This window comes from Alexandromys fortis, unplaced genomic scaffold (genome assembly GCF_014885135.2).
Source record: "Alexandromys fortis isolate MF-2015 unplaced genomic scaffold, M_Fortis_MF-2015_v1.1 scaffold_22, whole genome shotgun sequence".
Classification (NCBI taxonomy): domain Eukaryota; kingdom Metazoa; phylum Chordata; class Mammalia; order Rodentia; family Cricetidae; genus Alexandromys; species Alexandromys fortis.
Window position 1 is genome coordinate 1,276,752 of NW_026067900.1, and position 23,432 is coordinate 1,300,183.

The 23,432-nt window shown below is 46.2% G+C and overlaps 1 protein-coding gene across 4 annotated transcripts in view; it reads right to left on the minus strand.

Moving 5' to 3' along the window:
• Tln2 (talin 2) overlaps positions 1–23,432 on the minus strand; it is a 428,435-nt gene that overhangs the window by 93,869 nt on the left and 311,134 nt on the right. For all 4 annotated transcript variants that reach the window (XM_050125928.1, XM_050125904.1, XM_050125914.1 and 1 more), the window contains 7 exons: positions 22,422–22,619; positions 21,235–21,374; positions 12,200–12,293; positions 9,150–9,239; positions 6,809–6,931; positions 5,210–5,353; positions 2,920–3,081 (listed from right to left, as the gene is read on the minus strand). In XM_050125928.1, coding sequence (XP_049981885.1) covers positions 2,920–3,081; positions 5,210–5,353; positions 6,809–6,931; positions 9,150–9,239; positions 12,200–12,293; positions 21,235–21,374; positions 22,422–22,619 — 951 coding nt within the window. The remainder of the gene's footprint in view (positions 1–2,919; positions 3,082–5,209; positions 5,354–6,808; positions 6,932–9,149; positions 9,240–12,199; positions 12,294–21,234; positions 21,375–22,421; positions 22,620–23,432) is intronic.

Below are 23,432 nucleotides of genomic sequence, written 5' to 3' on the forward strand. Positions count from 1 at the left end.
GGCTGCAGGAGAGAGAGGGGGGCTGCAGGAGAGAAAGAGGTTGCAGAAGGGAGAAGTTGCAGGAGAGAGAGGCTGCAGGAGAGAGAGGGGGGCTGCAGGAGAGAAAGAGGTTGCAGAAGGGAGAAGTTGCAGGAGAGAGAAGCTGCAAGAGTTTCTGATGTCTTCCCTCCCCTAGACTTTTAACTAAGAACAGTTAATTATGCAGCAAGCAACATTGTCCTTTCCATCCCCAACCCCCACACTCAAGCTCTGTAAACACAGGCAGGGCTTTTTCCCCAGGCTGAGGGGTGAGTTCATTGCCTCTTTTCCAGGGAGCCCAACTGCATGCCAGGACCGAGAACAGGGGCTCTGGAGCTTGGACTTGAATTCTCATCTGTCATTTCCTGGCTGGTTTACCTAGGCAATTATTTAACCTCTTTGTGCCCCGGTTCCCCATCAGCAAAATGGTCATGATAAACATAGCCTATATGTGTGGATGAAATGAGTGATATACACAAAGCATAAAATACATATTTAAAAGCATAGATTGTTAATTGCTAATGTCATGAACTGTGATGGCCAGGGAGATGAGCTACCGCAAGACTCCCAGAGCACCAGGACACTGGATTTAATTTGTTTATTCATTTCCCATCTAGTTTCTTGTTGTCTTCAAACACATGGGGCTTTTGTGTGTTTTTAAAATGACTCTTTGTTAAGATAGCTACGGAACCGCTGACTGGGCTAACTGGCCCGGCTCTCAACAGTCAGCTTCCAGCTGCTCTAGGCCGGATGGATGCTCTTTCTGTCGGCCTCTGCAAAGCTCACTCTGTGACTGACTTCTCCATGGGATCATACAGTGATTTTTGCAGAAAAAAAAGGCCAAGTTACAGTGAGGTTGTAGACTCTTACTGAAGTCAGGCTGGGAGTGTGATCCAGCGATAGAGCAAGTGTCAGGTCGCAGGGAAACCTGGAAGTGTGGTGTCCATTGGCATACCAAAGGGCACAAAGGCTTTCAGGCTTGCTCAGCACCGGGGGCACCCCTCAGCTCTTCTCACCATGGCCCCCTGCCCTAAACTTCCTTAGCCTTGTAACCCAGACAGTTGGCTTCCCTTCCCCCAGCTTCTCTTTATCTATAACCCTGCCAATTCAGCAACACTTTTCTCAGTTCTTCTCTTGGTCCTCGGCTGCCCTCTTGGTCCGACTGCTCTCTCTCATATTCTCTCTCTCTCTCTCATATTCTCTCTCTCTCTCTCATATTCTCTCTCTCTCTCTCATATTCTCTCTCTCTCTCTCTCTCTCTCTCTCTCTCTCTCTCTCTCTCTCTCTCCCCTCTTCCTCCCACGGCCCCCATTCAGTCTGGATCCCTCTGGCTGTACTCTCTTTCATATCTACAATAAAAACTGTTTCCTCAATCAAATCTTGGAGCGGTCATGTCCTCATTTACCTAGCGTGCACAAAGCCACTGGTCTGACGCCCAGCACCACCCCAAATCATAAACAAACAAATAATCCTCTTCCCTTCAGCACTGCAAGGTTCACATGCTTCTTTTTTTTTTAAATATTTATTTATTTATTATGTATACAATATTCTGTCTGTGTGCATGTCTGCAGGCCAGAAGAGGGCACCAGACCTCTTTACAGATGGTTGTGAGCCACCATGTGGTTGCCAGGAATTGAACTCAGGACCTTTGGAAGAGCAGGCAATGCTCTTAACCACTGAGCCATCTCTCCAGCCCTCACATGCTTCTTATAACAATGTCTTTTGAAGGCTGGGGAGGGGCCTGAGAAGATACTGGGTGTTTGTGTTGTGCTGTCCAGGTTTTGGCTGTTTCCCCACAAGGTCACTGCCTGATATGTGTACGGGTCTGGCTTAGAGGTCCCAACCTACAAGGACCACTGCCTGACCAACTCAGTTTCCTAACTGCAAGGGAGCCTGCCTCCCTGACACCTCAACTACTCATGGACTTACACACAAAGATGATTTTTTAGAAAGACAGATGCTCTATCTTAAAAAAAAAAAGTTGGTGCCCCAAGCAGGGGGGAACCTAAACATTTATAAACATCATGGATGTCACAGGGAATATTTAAATGATTATGTATGTTAATATGTGTCAGTGTGGGCATCATCAATACACTACAGTGCACATGAAATGAGAGGTCAGTTCTAGGCGTGTGTGAGTGTGGAGGCGAGAGGTCAGTTCTAGGCGTGTACACATGTGGAGGTGTGAGGTCAGTTCTAGGCGTGTGCACGTGTGGAGGTAAGAGGTCAGTTCTAGGTTTGGGTTTCCCCCTGCTGAGCTGTTTCTTGAGACACAATCTCTTTTGTTGTTTTGCCGGTATACACACCAACCAGGCTAGCTGGTCCATGAGTTCCCATCTTGCTGTAAGGGGTGCTGGGAATACAGACGTGTACTAACGCGTCAGGTTTTGATATGGGTTGTGGAGATGTGTGATTGCAGGTCCTCGTGTTTGTATGGCAAGCACGGGACTATCTCTTCAGCTCCACAATGATTTTTAATAACGCAGTTGTTTTATAATTTCCCATTCCCTTTCCCTTCCACATCATCTTTCAGTTCTAAAGCCTCCAGCAACAACAGCACAACCTTCTACTCGACCACTCAAGACCACACCAAGTACACAGAGTTTATGGACACACAGGCTGTACCCACACACAACACTAAGGAAGGCCCCTAATTTCAGGCCCTAAGCTCCTAGCGACAGAATTAGGAGTGGCTCCCCTACCACCATGGAGGTGAGTGGAGATGTAGTTGGTTGGGCTTTCCTGGTGGATGATTCCTGATTAGTAAGCAGGCCCTCCCCACTCATGACATCAAGAATGTCATACAACCCCTGTATCTGAGGAGACAGCTTCAGCCCGGTTCCTTTCCCAGCTCTGTACAGGGACCAATTCAATGACCTACCTTGCAATACAGTGACCTACCTTGATGGTCTTGACTAGGTTGGCGGTGCTGTTGGCGACCTCCTTGGCGGACTGGACAAAGTGCCGCTTGGCCACAGGGTTGGCCGTCTTGGATGAGGCGATGCGGCAGGCGTTGCATAAGGCTGAGGTGTGCTTGGCGACAATCGTGGCAGCCGACAGAACCTACAAAGCATGGAGCTAGCTTGGAAGGGGGCCCCACACGTTTTGGTGCAGAGAGTCTGGGTTTCTCTGCCACTCGCATGTCTAGAATCTGGGCAGTATCGTCCGTCTAGCTCTGTTGTCCCTAAAGTCACCCCGAGGAAGGAAAGAGCAAGAAACACGAAGCAAGAGAGAATGAAAATAGAAAAGGGAAGGGGTGCTGGAGCAGGGGTGTGCTGGCCCCAGTCTTAATGGGGATACGGCCAGCTAGTCTTTGGAAACTCCAGAGACCAGGCCCCAGGCTAAGACCTAAGACACCTGACTTAAAGTTTTCCAGCAGGCACATTAAAATGAGTAGAAAAACAAGAGAAACTAATTTAAGTAATGGAGTCTATATATAGTTTACCACAATCAATTTACAAATAGCAATATGATATTATAAGTGTTTGCTCATACCAAGTCTTTGAAATTCAGCATGCATCAGATACTCACAGGCCATCACTATTTTTCTAGTGATGAACAGCAACGTTTTGCTAGTGGCCAACTCCTTGGAGAACACATGTTTATGTGGCTATAATTAGCATCAAGACGCACTTCTCCCTCCTCCCCCTCGGGGAAGCTGTAGGTAGCGACTTATAGTCCGTGGACCATCTATCAACTCCACCCCCATCCTCAGCTCAGATACTCTTTTGAAACCAGAGACTTCCCTTGGTGGAGGCTAGACAGGGGCATTTGATTGTGTGCTCTGGTCTGCAAGCCCTGGTACTGCCCTACGAATGCTGGCCTAAGTTCATAGTAGGCATGCCACGCCCAGGTCTGCCCATGGTACCCCATATCACCCAGTCCTCTTTCTTTTCAGTGCATACTGCTTTCCTATGTAACCAGATCTCCGTGACACCAGAAGCACCATGGAATTTGACACACACTATCTGCTCCTCAAATGTTTCTTTGGCTCCTTTCTGTGTTGTGGCTTCTGACCTCAACTCTGAGGTTTGCCTCAGTGCCACCATCTCTGAAATGACCCGAGGACAATTGCCCTGACACCTCTCTGTCTTGCTTAGTGTTTATTGCTGACTCGACACAACCCAGAGTCATCTAGGAAAAGGGGACCTCAACTGAAGAACTTCTTCAGCCAGACCGGACTGTGGCCATGTCTTTGAGAGAGTGTCTTGATTGATACTTGGTCTGTGAGGGCCCAGCCAATGGGTGTGGGGGGGGGGGGCAGCACTATCTCTAGGCAGTTGGGCCTGGGCTATATAAGACAGCAGTTGAGCATAAGCCAGTGCAGGAGCCAGTAAACAGCATCTGTCTATGGTTTCTACCTGAGTTCCTGCCATGACATCTCCTCTAGGACGGGAGCTGGAATCAGTCCTTTCTTCCCCAAAGTTTTTTTTTCTTCAGAGTGTTTTATCACAGCCACAGAAACTAGAACAATCCTTTATCTTGCCATCATAGCCCAATCCAACGGCCCAATGGAATGAGAACCAAAGGGGACAAAGGTCAGGTCTCACTTATACAGACCTCTTAGTGCTGAGCGGAGAACAAGCTGTCAATAGACAGCCATGAAGCTCCTCATGACTCCTGTTGGGTTGCTTCACTCTGTAGCATCCCAGAATCCTATATGCAAGTGTTTGCACATTACTTTCCATCACTGTGATGGCTAGCTCATCCGTCAACCTGACACAGCCTACAGTCACCTGGCAAGAGTCTCAGTGGGCGTGCCTATGGGGACTGTCTTGATGGCCTTAACTGATGTCTGGAAATGGGAGGTACCATTCCCTGGGGTCAGGCCCTGAACTGTATAAGAAAGCAAGCTGAGCGGACACATGCATACTCTTGGCTCTGGAGTGTGGTGTGACATAGACATAACTAGCTGCTGGAAGTTCCTGCCTCGACTTCCCTTCAATGATGGACTGAAACCCGGAAATGGAAGGCAGATAGTCATTTTCTCCCCTAAGTTGCTGTTTGTTGGGGCACGTCATCGCAGCAACAGAAACGGAGCGAGGACAGTCGTTATCTGCACAGCTGCAGTCATCTGGGACTGTGAGCTCTGAAAACACAGGATTCCCATTTCCCACACAGGTGCCCATTTCCCACCGCCCACCCAGAGACGCCTAAGAGATCACACGATCCATCGTCATTCCCCAGTTACCTGTGATGGGCTGCTGCCAGGGTCCACCAGGTTCTGGCATGCCATCTGGATCGCCTGGTTAGCCCTGGCAAACTGGATGGGGTCCACCAGGCCTTGGTGGCCTGCCTGGCTGTTTGGATCAGAGATGCCAACCAGGTACGCAGCCTGGAAAAGGAAAAGCAAAAGTACACATCAGGCTCCACATCTCTTCCATGAGCCCATGGGAGACAATGGTCTGCGGTGTATGTGTACACAATGGTCTCTGGTGTATACACAATGGTCCACAGTATACAAAATGGTCCATGGTGTACACGATGGTCCGCAGTGTACATGATGGTCCACAGTGCACACAATGGTCCGCAGTGTACACAATGGGTCTGTGATGTACTCGTAGCTGGCAAGCTCAGGTACTCCTCAGCACAACTGCACAAAGTAAGCCCATTTCTCTCACCAATGAGTGCATGGTGACAGATGGGCCTATGACGGTTTGACACACCATCAAGATTTTGCTGTAGGCATCAGGGAACAAAGCCTCCTTGTTCTTAAGAAAAAGGCTTTGAGACGTTCTTCTATGGGGCATGGATGTGGACAGATGTAGCCCGCACAGCTTCTGGCAGCCACTGTCTGACCATGAGGATACTTGCCCTGAAAGCTGGTGTAGACTGACAAAGGGAGCTTCTGAGACAGACGGTGCCAGGGCCTTTGCTACCCAAAGGTTTCCCAACACCGAGCTTAACATGTCCTTGTTTAGGTCACTCTTTCCAAGAGCAGTTAGCATCTTAGCTGAGGCAATTGAGTGAGAAGAATGAGGTGTCTCAGAAAACAAAATGATGTGGGATTCCCCTCTGTATGCTGTGAATATGTTTTATCACCATTGGTTAATAAAGAAGCCTCTTTGGCCTATGGCAGGGCAGAATAGAGTTAGGTGGGAAAACTAAACTGGATGCAGGGAGAAAGAAGGCGGAGTCAGAGACCCCATGTAGCTGCTGAAGGAGAAAGACACCACTGGTAGGCCACAGCCTCATGGTGATACACAGACTAATAGAAATGGGTTAATTTAAGAAGAGAAAGCTAGAAATATGTCTGAGTCATCAGTCAAACAATGTTGTAATTAATATAATTTTTGTGTAAGTATTCGGGTCTGGGCGGCTGGGAAACCAACGTGGAGTCTCTGCTTACAAAGAAAGGAAACTAAACAAACAAACTAAAACTCCAAAAACAACAAGATAGCATTTGGATCCCAACAGGACACTCCCAGAAAAGGCTGCTGCTTTGGGTTCCCTTTGGCTGTGCTGGGAACTAGATAATAGAAGATAAGTTTGTGTAGTCTGAGGGGACCTCTGCATGCTGCATCTGCAGTGCTCATGGGGGCTCACTGTCCTCCCCACTCCTGCATGGAAACACTGGCTGGTAGCCTGCCCATATGCCCCTCCCACCCAACAGCCTCCAGCCTTCCCACGGTTCCTATGTCAGAGCTTGGGGGGCTGGAGCAAGTATACTACCCTTTCCATGGTTCCTGTGTCAGAGCTTGGGGAGCTGGAGCAGGCAGCTTTAAGGGGTCTGGGCTTTGCCTTAGGGCACAAGCTGGAAAGAAGGGATGGACAGGGGACTGGCTCTCACCTGGGCCGCCGCCTCTGTCAACCCACAGAGAGCCTTGGATGCAATCCCCACACATTCCCCAAAGGCAGGGAGGTCCCCAGTCTTGGCATTCTGTGAAATTCCTGCCATTGACTCGCCCAGAACCTGCAAAACAACAACCAGTCATTGAGCTTGTATTCCAACCCAAGGCTACAGGAGTTGTAGTCTTTAATACTCAAGGGTACTTAATTTAAAGCATTTGTCATCTTTGCCTTTACTGTGCCCAAGAGAGATTCAAGAGAATTATATCATTTCTGTTAGATGAAGATAAATACATAATAAAAGTATAAACCTTGCATCCAAAGGTTATTTGTATCTCCAGGAGGTACAGTCAGGACACACAGATGACCAGGAAGAATCTATATAAAGCCTCTCACAGACACATGGCCCAATCTGACAACTACCTACTTCCAAGAACATAAAATCACACTTAGGGAGCTGGACTTGAAGTTCTAGCCAGAAAATAGAAGACATACTGTTCCTGGCACGATTAATTTATCAACTGAAAATTTATGTTTTAAGTAGTTAGATTTATTGAAAAGCACTGGCATATTCTTTCTTTGGCCTCATACCAGCTGATAAGGGTTTTGAGTCAGTGTGCAGCTCAGGGAGGTCATATGTCCTCTGAGATCATGTAGAAGGTCTCATGGGCAAAGCAGAGCATCTCTCCTCATCTGGTGTCCTGTTCTCTGTGGGCTTTGGCATGTCCCAGAAGGAGAGTTTGTGCTCTCCAGGGCCACAGATGATGGAATAGAAAGGGTTCACCCTTGGGTGAGAGATGGCTTTGTCAAGTCTCAAATGTGATACAGGGCTCTTCCTGAGACAATAAGCCACTTGGGAGAGGAAGCAAAATAAACTACTATAATTTCTTATTTACAAAATAATTGAGTTTACACACAGATGTGCAGAGGAAAGCAGCTAGGAAGCATCTGTAAATACAGAATCTTACTCTCTTTCGTAACCTCACCCACCACCAAAGGAACCAGCTGTGGTGGTGCACATCTGCAATTCCAGCAGTTAGGAGGAAAGAGCAGGAGAATCAGAAGCTCAAGGTTATCCTTGACTATACAGCACATTCGAGACCAACTTGAACTACATGAGCCCCTGTCTCAAAAAAAGGGGGGAAGCTTCTGAATTTAAGCATTTAAATCATATTTACATAGCCCTTTATTCCAAGCAAGTTGCTGAACAGAGGGTATTCTCATCTTAGCCCAACACAAACAGAGCCCTCTTGACATCATCAATACAGATGGTTCTCCAAGACAGAAGTGATGGAAACCAGCATGCACGGGTACCAGGACTGAGGTCAGGTGGCAACTGTCTCTCTGGTGCCTCACTGTCACTTTCTGATTCGTAGGCATTCTCCTCCACTATTGTCCCTCAAAGGACTCTTACCATTGCCATTACCACCGTCACTCAGTTAAATAGTAAGGAATCAGACTTTACTGAGGAAATATGGAGGAAGGCCTTGAAGCTGTGGTAGTTTTGCAATACTTTTCTTTCCAGTCACTCAAAACCTCTAATGTTTACTCCCCTAAAAAATGTATGCTATGACTGGACAGACCAAAATATGACAAGGGCCTTTCATGAAAGGCAAGGTCACAGGGTGACTTTCCACTGCAGTTCAGCCTCCAGAACAGACAACACATGACTGGGTTCCCAGGGAGGCCCATCTATGATATGATACAAACGGTGGTTTTCATAGGAGGGTTCCTAGACCAGAGACAGGACAGGGACCCTCAGAAATGCACAGACCTCAAATCTTGGGGCTGGGGGCTGGCAGTTGGTGTTTCCCAGGCTTTCTACATGGATCTGCAATATTTTGAGTGCTGAGGAGTACTTGAGCAAGGAGCTGAATGACAAGGCTTCCCCATATTGGGTCACCCAGTGGCGAGGTAGGTGCATTCCTCAATGTCTCCCCACTGAGGATCGATGTTGCTATCTGTGTTTTGGCCCAGTGTGATGGTTAATACCAAATGCCAACTTCATAGATCTAGACTCATCAGGGAAATAAGGCTCTGGGCATGTCTGGAAGGGAGTTTCTAGACTGGGTCAATTAAGAAGAGAACACCCATCCTAAATGTGGGTGGCATTATCCACAGGCCTACGGTCCTGAACGTCATAAAAAGGAGAAATTGAACTCAACACCAGCATCCATCTCTCTCTGCTTCCTGTAGAAGCATTATGACTAGACTATCTCACGGTCCTTACATCATGCTGTGCCTTCAAATTTACACCAAAATAAACCTTTCCTTCTTGAGGTTATCCTTTGTTGGGTATTTTATCACTGCCGTGAGGAAGTAACTAACACAGACAGACTCACCTTGGAGTTTTCCATCACACTCTCAATGCAGTCGAAGTAAGAGAGGTCACTCACAGGTTCATTGGGATTTTCCAGCATCCCCTTGACAGTCTACAAAGGAGAACACAACTTAGAAAGTGAGCCAGAGGCACAGAAGAGGATACGCACTGTCAAATGTAACCATTCCTACCCCTTGCTGGACTAGGACAAGGGCCATGAATGCGCATTCATTTAGAGTGTAGGAGGAACTCAGATCAGGTCAAGACCTCAGATTCCCTGCCAGCAAAGACAATAACGGGGTGGGAGCCTCAGGTTACCGTTGCCACAGTGGGGCCATCAGTTCAGTTTATCAGAAGCTTGTTGTCTACAGGGAAACTTTCAAAATGAAATTGGAAGTTAATGCAAAGCAATATATTCATGGTTGGCGACCACAATTTCTCCACCGGGTAACTCTGAAGAGCTTTCATTACAAGTGCACATTCGTTCACTCATCCACTGTTAAGAAGGATTCCAATATTTCATTCCTGGAACCTTCTAATGGAAGTACATGGAAGAAGGTGATTCCCAAAGATGGTCTATTGGGATGGTTCATTTGTTATTGGGTTAAGCAGTATAGAAAAAGTCTATTCTTGTTTAGGTACTCATTTAGGAAATGGGTAGAGGTTGGTTCCTCTGTCTCTCCAAATCAGTAAAAAAAAAAAAAAAAAAAAAAAAAAAAAGTCATCAGCTCTCTCAGAGCAACAATCTTGGATTAGCAACCAGGAGGAGTTCCTCCAGTGACTGGCAGCCTGGGGTGGACCCCTGAATCTGCTCATCATCAATAGACTGCACACTAGGGTCAGCAGCCTCTGGGAGCACAGTCAATAAACAACAAGCAGCCGAGTTCCACAGGGTGCACTTGGGATAACGGGAGCTGCTGATGCACATCCATTTAAAGATACGGAAAAGCGGGCTGTGCAAGGCGGGGGCGAACTTCATTGCAAGCCTCTTCTTGGGTAACTAAAATCTTTTCAGTACTAGTTAGAAGCCACCAAATTGGCAACCAAGGACACCTTTAAAGCACAGGGTACCCATGCTAACAAATCTTATTTAGACCAACTGCCCATGAGTCATTATAAATATATATATATATATATTAATTTTTCAAGACAGGGATTCTCTGTGTGGCCTTTGATGTCCTGGAATCCATTCTGTAGACCAGGCTGACCTTGAACTCACAGAGAGCCATCCACCTGCCTCTGCCTCCCGAGTGCTGGGATTCAAGGCGTGTGCCACCACCGCCGGGGCGCCATATTTTTTAACTGAAATGGCCATGCTAGAGCAGTGAACATCCCATGTCTGACGGCTGAGTTTGGTTGTCAACCCAACACATCTGGAAAGAGGGAACCCCAACTGAAGAGCTGCCTCCTGAGACTGTACTGGGGGCACGTCTCATGTCTCTGGGACATTTTCTTTAATTACTAATTGACGGAGGAAGGCCCAGTCCATCGTGAGTGGCACCATTAGGAGGCGGATAGGCCTGGGCTGTACAGGACAGGTGAGCTGGACAAGAGCCTAGGAGGAAACCAGTAGGCAGCACTCCTCCATGGCTTCTGCTTCAAGCTCCTGCCTTGAGCTCTTGCCTTGGCTTCCCTCAATGAGGAACTATACCTGGTAAGCCAAATCAGACTCTTGATTATGGCGTTCATCACAGCAACAGAGAGCATACTAGAACACCATGTAAGAAGCATTCCCAGAAGTTTTCAAGGCTTCACTCCTGCCTGTTGGACCCCTTTCACTTCCACTCTGCTGATCACTATCTTCAGGGCCCAAGCATTTAGAAGCTGCCATGTGTACTCCCACTGAGTCAGACCCATGCTAGCCATGCAGACAACCAGAAGAACAATAGATACAAACAATCCATGTCTACTGAGATGACCACTGGGCCCATTCAATCAGATCTTTGTAGATAAGGGCTGATTTACACAGGGGTATGCACAATTGGCTTTCTTTACCTACAGACGATGAGAAACATGAAGAATTTCAAATATAAACACACACATAAATACAAGTCAAAAGGTACCCTCAAGCACTACTAAAAACCTCCTAAGTTATGCAGTGGCAAATACTCCCCTTGACCTCCTCCAGTGTGTTCCCTGTGTGTGGAAGAATAAATGTATGTAGAAATAATCACGTGTGCTTGCTTGTGTAAAGATGTGTGCACATGAGTATAATGTTGTGGAATAATCTTTTTGTATACTATAGAGATGTGTTGCTTTGATTGGCTTAAAACAAAGCTGAATGGCCAATAGTCAGGCAGAATTTCCAGGCACAGAGAATGCTGGGAAGAAGGGTAGAGATGTCAGAAGATACAGAGGAAGTAGCATGGGCAATACTGGATCAAGGTAACAGAGCCACATAAAAGAACATAGACTAAAAGATAAGGCTTAATTTAAGTTTTAAGAGTTACTTAAAAACAAACCTAAGCTATTGGCTGAGCTTTCATAATTAATAATAAGTCTCTGTGCCATTTTTTGTGAACTGGTAGCCCAAGGAAAAATCTGCCAACAGTATGAAGGCCAGAGGTCAACTTCAGGTGTCATTTCTCGGGTGCCATCAACTTCGGTTTTGAGACAAAATCCCCAGGATGTCTGGCAAGCAAGCCTCATGGACCGTGGACCAGTCTACCTCCACCTCTCCATCGCCATGTGTGGTCTGGGGCTAGAACTCAGGAGCTCCTGTCTGTGGCGAGTCTTTTACGAGCTAACTCCCTCTTCAGCCCCAGCCTCTTTATCTCTCCCAGTTGTCTGAGAATAATCTCTACTTTGTAGGCAAAGTTTGCTCATAGGTCATCTATACTCGATGAATTCCTGTTTGAATTCAAAGATTCTTTTATAAAATACATGTTGGTCTAGATAGAAAAGGAACATGAGCAAAAAATATTGCAAAATGCCATTTTCTCTAGCTCCTCCCAGCCTCCTAGGAGAGAGAGAAGGCGAAGCCAGAAAAGAGACAGTCACCAAACACGGATAGAGACCCACAGACACAAGTGCAGAGTGCTCCCATCCCCGGAAGTCTTCCAGGACACTCACCTCAAGCTCCCGCAGGGCGTTGTCACATTCCTTCTGCCCAGGGGCCTGCTGGGTACACAACATGATGAGCTGATTGATGCTCTCTGTTACAGCTCTAGGGCAGGAACAGAAGGGAACACGGGCTTAGGTGTTACTGCTTCATCTTACTATTTTATGTGATTACACATTTCAGCATTTTCCTCGGCAGAGGTAGTAACTGACTATTTAGGCTGTGATCCCATGAGGCTTCTTCCACAAGCTCTCCCTATACAACCCCAACAAAACACACCCAGGGAAGAGGAAAGGCAGACTCCCTACCTTATTTCTGATTACTCCTCTGATTTCTCAAGGGCTCTAATAGTTCCCTTAAGAAATTAGGACTCTCTTTTGATATATTCATTAGAGACAATAAAGCTGCAAACAGCAAAAAGACCGTACTGACGCCATTTTCAGGACCCTTCAATGGCAGTCTTTAAGGAACAAGATTATCCAGTCAGGATGTTTCGGATAGCCTTGGTATATTTTGATCATTTTCAAATACTACAAGCAGAAAGTAAAATCTGCCAAGGACCTCAAATCTCTACTTTGCGGTAAAGGATGCGTGAATGACTGGGTCTGAGTAGCCAAGCCCTAGTCTTTGAAATAGCTATTTCTTTTATTAACACCAATAGGGTTATATCAGAGCCCCTGGTATTATTTTCTACTTTCAGAACTTAAAAGGCAAACCTAATTTTCTTTTTCTGTTCCACCATGAGAAGCCCCTGGCTTACCTTGCCCTGGGTTATGGATAATTTATCAACTCAAGTTCTGTTCTGAGTTAGTTTCTACAAGGGGGGAAATAGAAGCTGAAGTTTTGTTTTTAGTTTAGGGACAAACGGAAGTCTGTTTTGGCACAACTTTTCTCCACTGAATTGCTCTTGTAATTATATTCTGTTGGCAGTGTTTGTAAAGGTCTGCTTCTGGATTCTATTCTGTTCCATTGACCAATGGTCTATTCTTTCTCTAATATCACACTATCTTCAGTGCTATAGTTTTATAGTAAGTCTCAAAGGGCCACAGAGATGGCTCAGTGACTAAGAGACAGCACTACTCTTGCAAAAGACCCGAGCTTCGTTTCTACTATCTGTGTCAGGTAGCTCACAAACTGGCACCCACTCTCAAATAGAAATACACACACACATACAATTTTTAAAAATTAAAAAATAAGTCTGAAATTGCAAAGAAACAATAAATACCTAGGCATTAAAAATGCTAATCACCAGCTGGGTGGTAGTTGCCCATACCTTTAATCCCAGCACCCGGGAGGAAGAAGGAGAAGAATCTCTGAGTTCAAGAACTGCTTGGTCTACACAGCAAATTCCAGGACAGCCAGGGCTACAAAAAGAAATGCTATCTCCAGCTCCCCCCCACAAAAAATGCTAATCACTGATATCATCCCTGCACACTGTACACATGTATTAAATTGTTCTACTGTGTCAATAATATATACAGATACTGTGTGTCAGTAAAAGCAATAAATCTCTTATGTTTCATAAATGAAGGCTCCAAAAGATGTGATGATTCCTTATGAGGAAGCTACAAATTAAGTATAGATAAAAAGATTTAAATCCATGCCTGCCTGTGTGGCTCTAAAGTGGACCCCAAGGCCACTTCTGCAGGACTATGACAGGTCCAAACTTCTGGCAGGGCTCGGAATTCTACTCATGCTTCCTACCTGCCTCAGCTGATGAGCAACCTAGAACAGGCAAGACTCATGTGGTTAGTAACACTATCTAAATAGAAAAGATCCTCATTTTATTAGTTCAATAGGCTTTTCAGCTTGCCACAGAATATCAAATTAGATGGAAAACGATGTTGCCAACAGAAGCATTTAGCTGAATTACGCAATCAAATATTGCTTTTAATTTTAAGCTTAGCTAGGGAGGATGAAAAAGAGAAAAAACATTCTCAGACTCAAGAGAGAACCCTAAAATAGTGGTTGTAGGATGGATGCTTTGGCTTGTTGTCAAGTGCTTTATTATGGTGTCACCAGAAAGCATGCTTTCCTCCATGTAAGCAGCAGAAGAAAGACCAAGGTGGCGTGGCCGTCCCTAGCTTCAGTGACCTGGGAGGGCACAGTCCACAATGTATGCATTAGAAATGTTCCTCAGAGAGCTCAATGCCACACCCTGCTTGGCATTTCTCAAGACCCAATTCTGAGGGGACAGGCAAACTAAAGCGTAGAGAATGTCCTGAATTGTGAACACATGATCATTAGAGCTTATTTCTAGACATCACAGAAGCTTTCCATCAAATCCATTCCTCCTTAGATGTGTTTCTGAGTGTGTGCGCGTGCGTATTTATGTTTGTGTGTATGTGCCTGGAGACCAGAGGTCAATATTCGCTGTCTTCCTCTATTACTCTCCTTCCAGCCTATTATTTTGAGACAGGGTCTCTCACTGAAGCTGGTACTAGCTTGCCAGTGAGGCCCCAGGATCTGTCTTTGCCTCTCTTTGATGCCCCACCCTCCCTTAAGGCCAGCACTAGGCTCACATACAGAAGTCAGTGGCCACACTCAGGTTTTTATGTGTGTTCTGGGGATCTCGACGCAGAGCCTTACACTTGTGCAGCAGGCACCTTCTCACCCCCTATCTGGTTTAAATTTATTGTTATTATTTTTATTTAAAATATTCTTTATTAATTTCTCCTCAGAATTTCTTACAATGTATCTTGGCCATATTCACCCCCAACTCCTCCCTGCAACTTCTCCCAGATCCTTCCTTACCTCACTGCCTCTTTAAAAAAATAATAGCCCATCCACTTTAATTTGTGCTGCTTGTACGCTCATGGATGTGGAATTATTTACTGAGCTGATCCACCTACCAGGAGCCACGCCCTTAAGGACACCTAGTTCTCCCTCATGCAGGAGCCACCAACCGCCTACAGTCCCTCAGACAAGGGTAGGTGCTCATGGCTCTCTCCCAACCAGGAGCCACCAACCGCCTACAGTCCCTCGGACGAGGGTCGGGGCTCATGAACCTATTCCCACCCTGTGAGATGTTGACCTTCTGATCTTGTGTACAGCAACCATAGGTGCTCTCGGTTCACAAGCTCAACTACATGAGCCGTTTTCCACTTAGAAAGTGTTTACAACTCACGAATCCAGAGGATGCAGAGCTGGGAGAAAGAGACCCCTTTCCTCGTCTTTTATTTTTGTAGCCGTGAAAAATAATCAAACTAAAAGATGAGATAAGGAAAACCAACACAAAACAAAACACCAAAGAAAACGAGGCAGATTAGAGGTTCGGGGTTGGACAAACTACAAAAATGCAGGCATGGCACTGCACTTCTAAACAAGTCACCTAGGTAACTGAGCCATGATCAAATAGAATTACGGTATGATTAATCTCTGTAAGTCATCTTCGAGTCTGCATGACAGAGCTATAGAAACTCAGTGGTCCAGGGGTAAATAAATACTTGACAACAAGAAGTAACGTTTACGTATTTCACAAGATAGCAGTGATTTTTTTTTCCAGCAAAGAATGAGCAGGGACCCTACCTATGCACCAATAAAGGACTTGCTAAATAAGGACACAGAACATAACAAGGTTTGGGGCTGCTCAGTAAAAGTCATAATGCATGACACATTGCTAATGTACTAGAATATTCATGATATATGCCTAAATACAATACTATTGAAAAAAATGGTCTAAATAGTGTGAGTCCATCCCCTGTACAAATGATAGATTAAAATGCATAAAAAGGTTAATAGTGAGTTTATAATATTGCTTTAAAATGTAAACTGAAATAAATCTCAAAAAACTATACATTGACCAATTTATATTATAATAAAAAAGGTCACCAAAACAAGCTGGATTTGGGCTCTGCAAACTCAAAATGCCTGATCTTATAGTTACTATTATTCTTACCACAGTTTTTTAATGGACATTAATTTATTTCTTAATATAAAAACATTAGGGCTTGGAAGATGGCTCAGTTGATAAAGTACTTGCTGTGTGGGTATAAGGAATTGAGTTCAGATGCCAAGCACCCACATAAAAAGCAAGATGAAGTGGTGCACACCAGTGATCCCAACACCGGGGAAGCAGGGATGAAAAGATGCCTGGGCCTGGCTGACCAGCCAATCTATCTGAGACTGAGCTCATGCTCAATGAGAGACCTTGGCTCAGAGGTAAGATGGAGAGAGGCTGAATAAGGCACCCAACATTTACCGCTGGCCTCCACATGCACATACATAACTATGTGTGCACACATGTGCATGCACACCCCCTCCATGTAGGTTAAACAGTTATATTTTACAGTCTACAGATTGTGTTTTCTTGTGCTTGCTCTATCTATCTATCTATCTATCTATCTATCTATCTATCTATCTATCTATCTATCTATCTAGGTTTTTTGAGACAGTTTTTCTGTGTAACAGCCCTAGCTGTCCTGGAGCTCACTTTGTAGATCAGGTTGGCCTTGAACTCACAGAGATCCACCTGCCTCTGCCTCCAGAGTACTGGGATTAAAGGTGTGTGCCATTGTCTGGCCTATGCTTTGTCTTTTATCTAGGTGTATTTAAGGAATGGAGATCTGCAACCTCTGAGGTTAAGGGGGGTTCTAAAGTAAAATCCTTTCTTTTCAGAGTTATTGAACAGACTTAATTCAAGTTTGGTAGATCTCATTGGGATTTTTTTTCTCTACTTATTGGAGCCTGAGTCTTACTATGCAGTGCTAGAATTATTACAAGGCAAACAGTCACCTGTTAAGGAACTTGGAGGAAAAACAAAACATGACTAGTCTCTTCCGCAAGGAAGGGAAGAGAGAGGGAGTCAATTTCTCTGAAAGCATCCCCTGGGCCTTATCATGCCCAAGGCTTGGAGATCTTAGGCCAGCAAGGTACTGACAATCTTGTAGTGATATTTCATTTGTATTTTAATAAATAAAGCTTGCCGTAAGTTCAGAGAGTAAAACAGACCCACTGGTCAGCCTTACAGACCAGGCAAGGGTAACATACTCCTTTAATACCAGTAACCACACTAGTTGCCATAGAAACCAGGACAGCGCATGTCTTTAATCCCAGAACTAGAGAGGATTTATAAGATGGGAGGAGACAGCTCTCAGTTTCATTCTGAGATTCCTGGAGGCAGGATTACCATTTTTGGACTGAGGTCGAGGTAAGAGCCAGTGACTGACTGCTTTGCTTTTCTAGTCTTCAGGTTGATCCCCAATCAGTCTCTGAGCTTCTATTGTTAATTGTATTTTACAATCTGGCTGAAGAAGCAAGATGAGAAAAGGGAAGACATCGAGACAGACATGACGTCAGGCAGAACATGATAAATTGCTGACAATAACGAGATAAAAGCATGGGGAAAAAAACCCAACAACCTCAATCATGGAGCTGGGGTTCTGTACAAACAAAGGCTTGAATGAGGACTAAGGACATTGAAAGAATCTATGCTGAGTTAGATTCTGGCTGGATAAAGGCTGAGAACGTGTTGGATGAGAACAAAGAGAAGAAGCTGCCATTTACATTTTTCTATTTTATTGGGTGCACGCCATCTTCCCTTTGTGCAGCATCCACGGTAATCTTTTGTCACAGTCTCTGGAGATAGAAAGAAGCCTTTCTAGCAGGAACCAAGGGGATGCAAGAAGCCTCCATTTCCTAGGGAAGACCCTCAGAAGATAAGAAAACAATCAGTCGGCTGATCTGTGGCCAGCGTGATGCATGCTAATGTCAATCAGTGGGGACCATGCTCAGAGGGAATGGGCCCTTCCTCCCGCTCGAGACTGGTTTTCCATTCCAGGCCCAAGTTCCAGGAGTGTCAGACCAAGAGACCAGCTCCAGGGAGGGGAGGAGCCAGATGAGGGCTCTCAGCCCCCTGAGGCACTGAGGCGGGGTTCAGAGGTGAGGAAAAGATAACCCCAGTATTTTTTTTTTCAAAAGCAACTTCTATGCCCAAAGCACGAAGGATCTCAGAGCCCCAAAGAACAAGTGGTACAGCAAGATTGACAGCAATAGGACAGGCCAGCCAGAGCCATGCCAGAGGAACAAGCAGGGCTGGGCTGTCGCTAGAAGGGAGAGGACTATGGACCTGAAGACAGAGGACCCTGTTGTTCATCCTTCTAGGTATCTGTATGAGCCTGTGTGTGTACCTAACAACCAGAACCCAGCACCCAGCACTGGCCTTGGCCCCTAACATACATTTTTACAAAGAACCTATGAAACAAGCATGAACAGATGCTCCCCTAAACAGACAAAGTTTGCCCGACTCCTGGATCTGGCTGGAGTGCCTGCTGAGGAACCAGAAACCACCCAGGAGCAGAAGGAGCCAAAATACACCAAGAAATCATAAAGGAGGTGTTAGGATCATCGCGTCACTTCTATTCCACACTTTCAAGTGAGATGTTTTGACTACCTTCTTGGCTTTAAAATCTCAGGCTCCCCAGGCGGTGGTGGCACTTGAGAGGCAGAGGCAGGCGGGTCTCTGTGAGTTCGAGGCCAACATGGTCTTCAAAGCGAGTTCCAAGATATCCAAGGCTGTTACACAGAAAAATTCTGTCTCAAAACAACAACAACAACAAAAAACCAAAATAAAAAAAACCCCAAAGCCAACCCTCAAGTTCCAGGCTGAAAGCTGGGTCACTTGCTGAGATTTTCCATCTGGGCGCCTGCTCTCAGAGCCACCACCAGGGGGCCTGTGGATACCTGGAGCCATCACTCTTCTCTGGTCTGTCTGGCCTTCTATGGTTTGCTTTTAAAAAGCCAATTTATATTCTCCCCTTCTTCCCACAGCTCAAGAGAGTGAACAGCTCATTAAAGCTGGAGACTACAACTTGGAAATGATGCAAAAAAATGAAGATAATAAAAAAAAAACATTGGAGTTCAGACACCTGGAAACATCTTTCCCAAAGGCTCTTGGCAGGAAAAAAAAAGTAAGAAAAAAAAAAAGAAGCCTTTCAAAGAGGGGGTCCAAATAGAACAGACACCCACCCTGACCCCGCACCCACTGTCAAGGAAAGGCCTTTGCTCTACCAGAGCGATCACAAGTGAAGTACAGACTGGAGCAGGTTGATGAGAGGTGAATTTTGCTGTCCCCTGTGGCTCTGGCTACTGTTTGCCACTACATGTACCTGCTGCTCCAATCGCTCAGATTGACTGTCAACTTGACAGGCGCTGGAATCGCCCGGGAGACAAAGCACTACACATGCCTGAGAGGAAAATTCCAGATTGTGCTAACAGAGCTGAGAAGGTTACCCTAACTGTGGGTAACACCAGTCCATGAGCTGGGGCAGCACTGCACATGCCTGACAGGAAGATTCCAGATTGTGCTAACAGAGATGAGGAGGTCACCCTAGCTGTAGGTAACACCAGTCCATGGGCTGGGGCCTTAGCACCAGCATTCATCGATCTCCTTCCTGAGAGCAGAGGCAATGGGACCGATCGCCTCAAAGTCCTGCCGCCATGACTTCCCTGCCACGAGGGACTCTATCCTTAAGTTTGAGCCCCAAATAAAACCGTTTCCTTAGGTTGCTCTTGTCAATATACATTGTCAGAGGAAAAAAAAATTTAAAAAATTCACTCACGTCAACAAGGGAGGAAAGACAGGATGCCACTATTAGCAGTATAAAAGCTAAAACCTGTTGAAGGCAGCTGGTGCTTACACCCCACTTTACAGGTAGCCAAGCTTGGGCAGGTTGAGCCATCTGAGCATCTGACCGGGCAGGAAGACTATTAAAGCACCTTGGATTAGAATTCAAGGTTTTGAACTCAGACAGCTTAAAGACAGGATAACAACAAAATAGAACAAACAAACACCAAGTTAAAAATCAAATGCAAGTCAAGGGCATGCCTCTGATCCTGATAGGGGGGAGGCTGAGGCAAGCTGATCTCTGGGAGTTCTAGGCCGGGCTAGTCTATATAGGGAGTTCCTGGACATCCAGGGCTACCCAGAGAGACCCTGTCTCAAAATAAGTAGAATCACAACGCAGCTTTTGCTTGAAGTGTGGGAAAATGAGTGTGAAACTGTGTGAGTCAGTCCTGGGCCAGCACAGCAGCCCAGGGCCACACAGAGCAGCCGTCAATCCTACCTACGGAGCCCAAGTGCATCCCTGAGTGAGTGGGGGAAGGGTCTGAACTCACCCCAAACTCTGTTTCACACTTTAATTCAGCTCAACAACAGTGTACATCTGTTGTCATCCTATCGACCCTAAACCACTGCCCTCCTGCAAGTGATGGGTAGAACACCTAAAACTGAATCCAACACAGATGCCAGTGTGTAGTACGTGCCCAGTGTCTACAGAATGGCTTGGGCACTGTTTTTAAGTATGTCCCGATGTCTATTGCAGTGAACATATACTTCTTGCAAAATCTGAACAACATAATGTTGTTTTAATCAACCCACTTATGGGCCGGGGAGATGGCTCAGCGGTTCAAATGATTGCTGAGCAATCTTGAGGACCAGTGTTCAGATTCCGAGAACCTACGTAAAGTACAGAATGAACGTGGTGGCCTGCACGTCAGTCTAGTTCTGGCTGAAGGAGACAGGGGTGCCTCAGAGCAAGGAGGCTAGTGAGACTACTAGTCCTACTGGCAAACTCTGGGTTTGACTAAGACACGCTGATCAATGAAAAAGGGGGAAGACCAACAGAGTATGGTCAAGGATGAGTCCCAACATCCAATTCGGGTTTTTATATGTGTGAACATACACCTGAATGCACATATACATACTCATACATGCACACACCCACACCCACACCACACTATACATGAACATGAAAAAAATCGACTTAAACCATCATGTTTACAAGACAGTGCAGTCTAAGTAAGAACCAAAGAGGCCATCTGGAAAGAGGGAAGGCATTCTTAGTGGGTCCAAAATACAGGAATGAGTTACTTTTACAGAACACCAGAAGTTCCATCAACTTACAGAAAAAGTACATGTTACTCTACCCCCGACAACAAGGACAGCAGTGATTCTTTGCTCAGCCGAAGTGGCAGGATGCTGGCACAACCCTTCAACCGTGACAGAACCCTTTACACACCCACAAAGCACATCTCGTCCTGCTCCTACCTTGCAGCCGCAGCCAGGAGGTTTTTTGCATTGGGAGCTCCAGGATCTACCGAGAGAGACTTGGCGGCTAACAGCAGCTTGCTGGATGCCATAGAGATGTTCTTGAGGTTCCCTATCACTTGCATCTGATCTTCTTTCGTCTGCAGAGTCAAAAGGAAGCAGAGTCAGCTGGGACTGACCACAGCTTCCCAGGAAGCTCTCAGTAAGCGAGGAACAACTCCCGAGGAGGAGGCATAGACTATGTCAGGAAAGTCGGTCTGCAGATGTGAAAACAGTCTACGCATCCTCAAACAGATGCTCAGAGCAAGATGCACGTGGCAGAAGGAAATCCATGTCCAAGTGGGTCAGCCTGGAGTTTGGCTTTCGTGTTCTATGGGAGTGTTATGGGACAGGAAGGGGAGGATGAGAGCTGCCCCAGTGCCCAGACTGGGCAATGATTCGAGCATCTTGCTCAACAATGCTGGAGTTGTCAAGCATCTTGCACATCCCAGCCTGGCACAAGCAATCAGCACTGTGTAGATATTCACAGCTGACAGCATCGCGGAGGTATCCAACTGGGGAAGGGACACAATTCTCACCCAGCTTGCTAACTGACAAATTACCTTTTGTAGAAAATATAGCAAAAAGTACCCTGGCTATCTTTTTAGGGGGCTCATAGAGCCTCAAAAAAAATTCATAAGACCTCAAAAAAAAAAAAAAAAAAAAGAAACAAATTAACAACAACAACAACAAAAAAAAAACAGTCCTGCTATCTGATGCCAGACCAGTCATGTTCCCAGTGGCTCATCTCTACCTGAATGAGGTCATTTTTAATCATCTGAAAGTACCAGATGTAATCCATTAAGTGAGTTTGCCAAACTACAAATACACACATATGTGTGTTCATGTTTGTGTATTAGCCCACCTCACCTCTGATAAAAATTCTCTCTGCTCCTGATGCCCTCCCCACCCCCGACCCTGCACCAATGCAATAGGCTCTGCGGATGGACCGTGGGAAAAGTCACCACCATCCCCACCATGGCTGAGCATGCCAAACCTGTGAGGTCACAGAATTTCCAAGGCAGTCAAGGAAGGTGATGTGGCTTGTTTATAGGATGCTGTCTCCCACTCGCCTGGCTGCCCTCAGCTGGCGGGTCTACCAGGGTGAGGAGGTTCAGGGGAGCAATGCAAACCGCCTTCCTGCTTACCTGTGCCTGGCCAGCCATCTCAATGCCAGCATCCAGGAACTCATCAAAGTCATCACTGAACTTTCCAGAAGCAGCCGCCAGCTCTCCACTCTGGCCCCGCGTGGCGTGGACGACTTCCCCAGCAGACTGGTTCAGATCAGCAGCAGCCTGGTTCAGCTCGCTCTGGGCTTCCTGGAAAGGCTTTGTGCTTGGAGGTAGCTATGAGGACAAAAAGCACAGGCCATGGGAAGCTTTACCTTGCATAAGGGGGTGAAGGACGGTATTGTGGAAGGAACGGTGACTGCCCAGGGATGTGCTTCTGAGTCATCCAAGGAGAGGATGGCAGGTCCAAGAGAAACAGATGGCTATCTGGGGTGCCTATCAGCATACCAAAGAGCACGCTGGCTTCCAGGCTGCCTCAGATAACAAGTACCTGTGGCTCTTCTCAGCCCACCCTTTCGGCTAACTCCAGCTCAAGGCTTCCTTCACTCTGCTTCTCATTTCCTCATGACCCTGCCATTTCAGCCACGTACTTGCTCGCTCCTCTCTCTCTTGTCTTCCTCTCTTGACCCCCCACCCCCCACTTTGACTTACTTACTCTCTTCAACTTCCTCTCTCCCATCCCATCCCCCTCATCTCATGGCCTGGTCAAGTCTGCTGGCCATGTTCAGTTTATCACTTTCTCTCCCTGCTCTGGACTCCTCTAGAAACCTCTGTCTGTAATTTCCCTTATATATACAATAAAAATCTTTCCCGCAACTACACCCTGGAGTGGTTATGCCCCTAGTTTATACAAAGCTATGCAGTGTGAGCCCATGTTAAGCTGGGCCTTCAACACGTCACCATCCATCCATCCCTCCCTCCATCCATCCATCTATCCATCTATCATCCATCCATCCATCCATCCATCCATCCATCCATCCATCCAACCACACTTATGGAACACCTACTTTGCAGTCACCAGAGGCTAAATGTGGTGAAAGCAGCTACTGTCCAGTCATGGACACTCCCTGAAACAGCAGGGTAAGAATT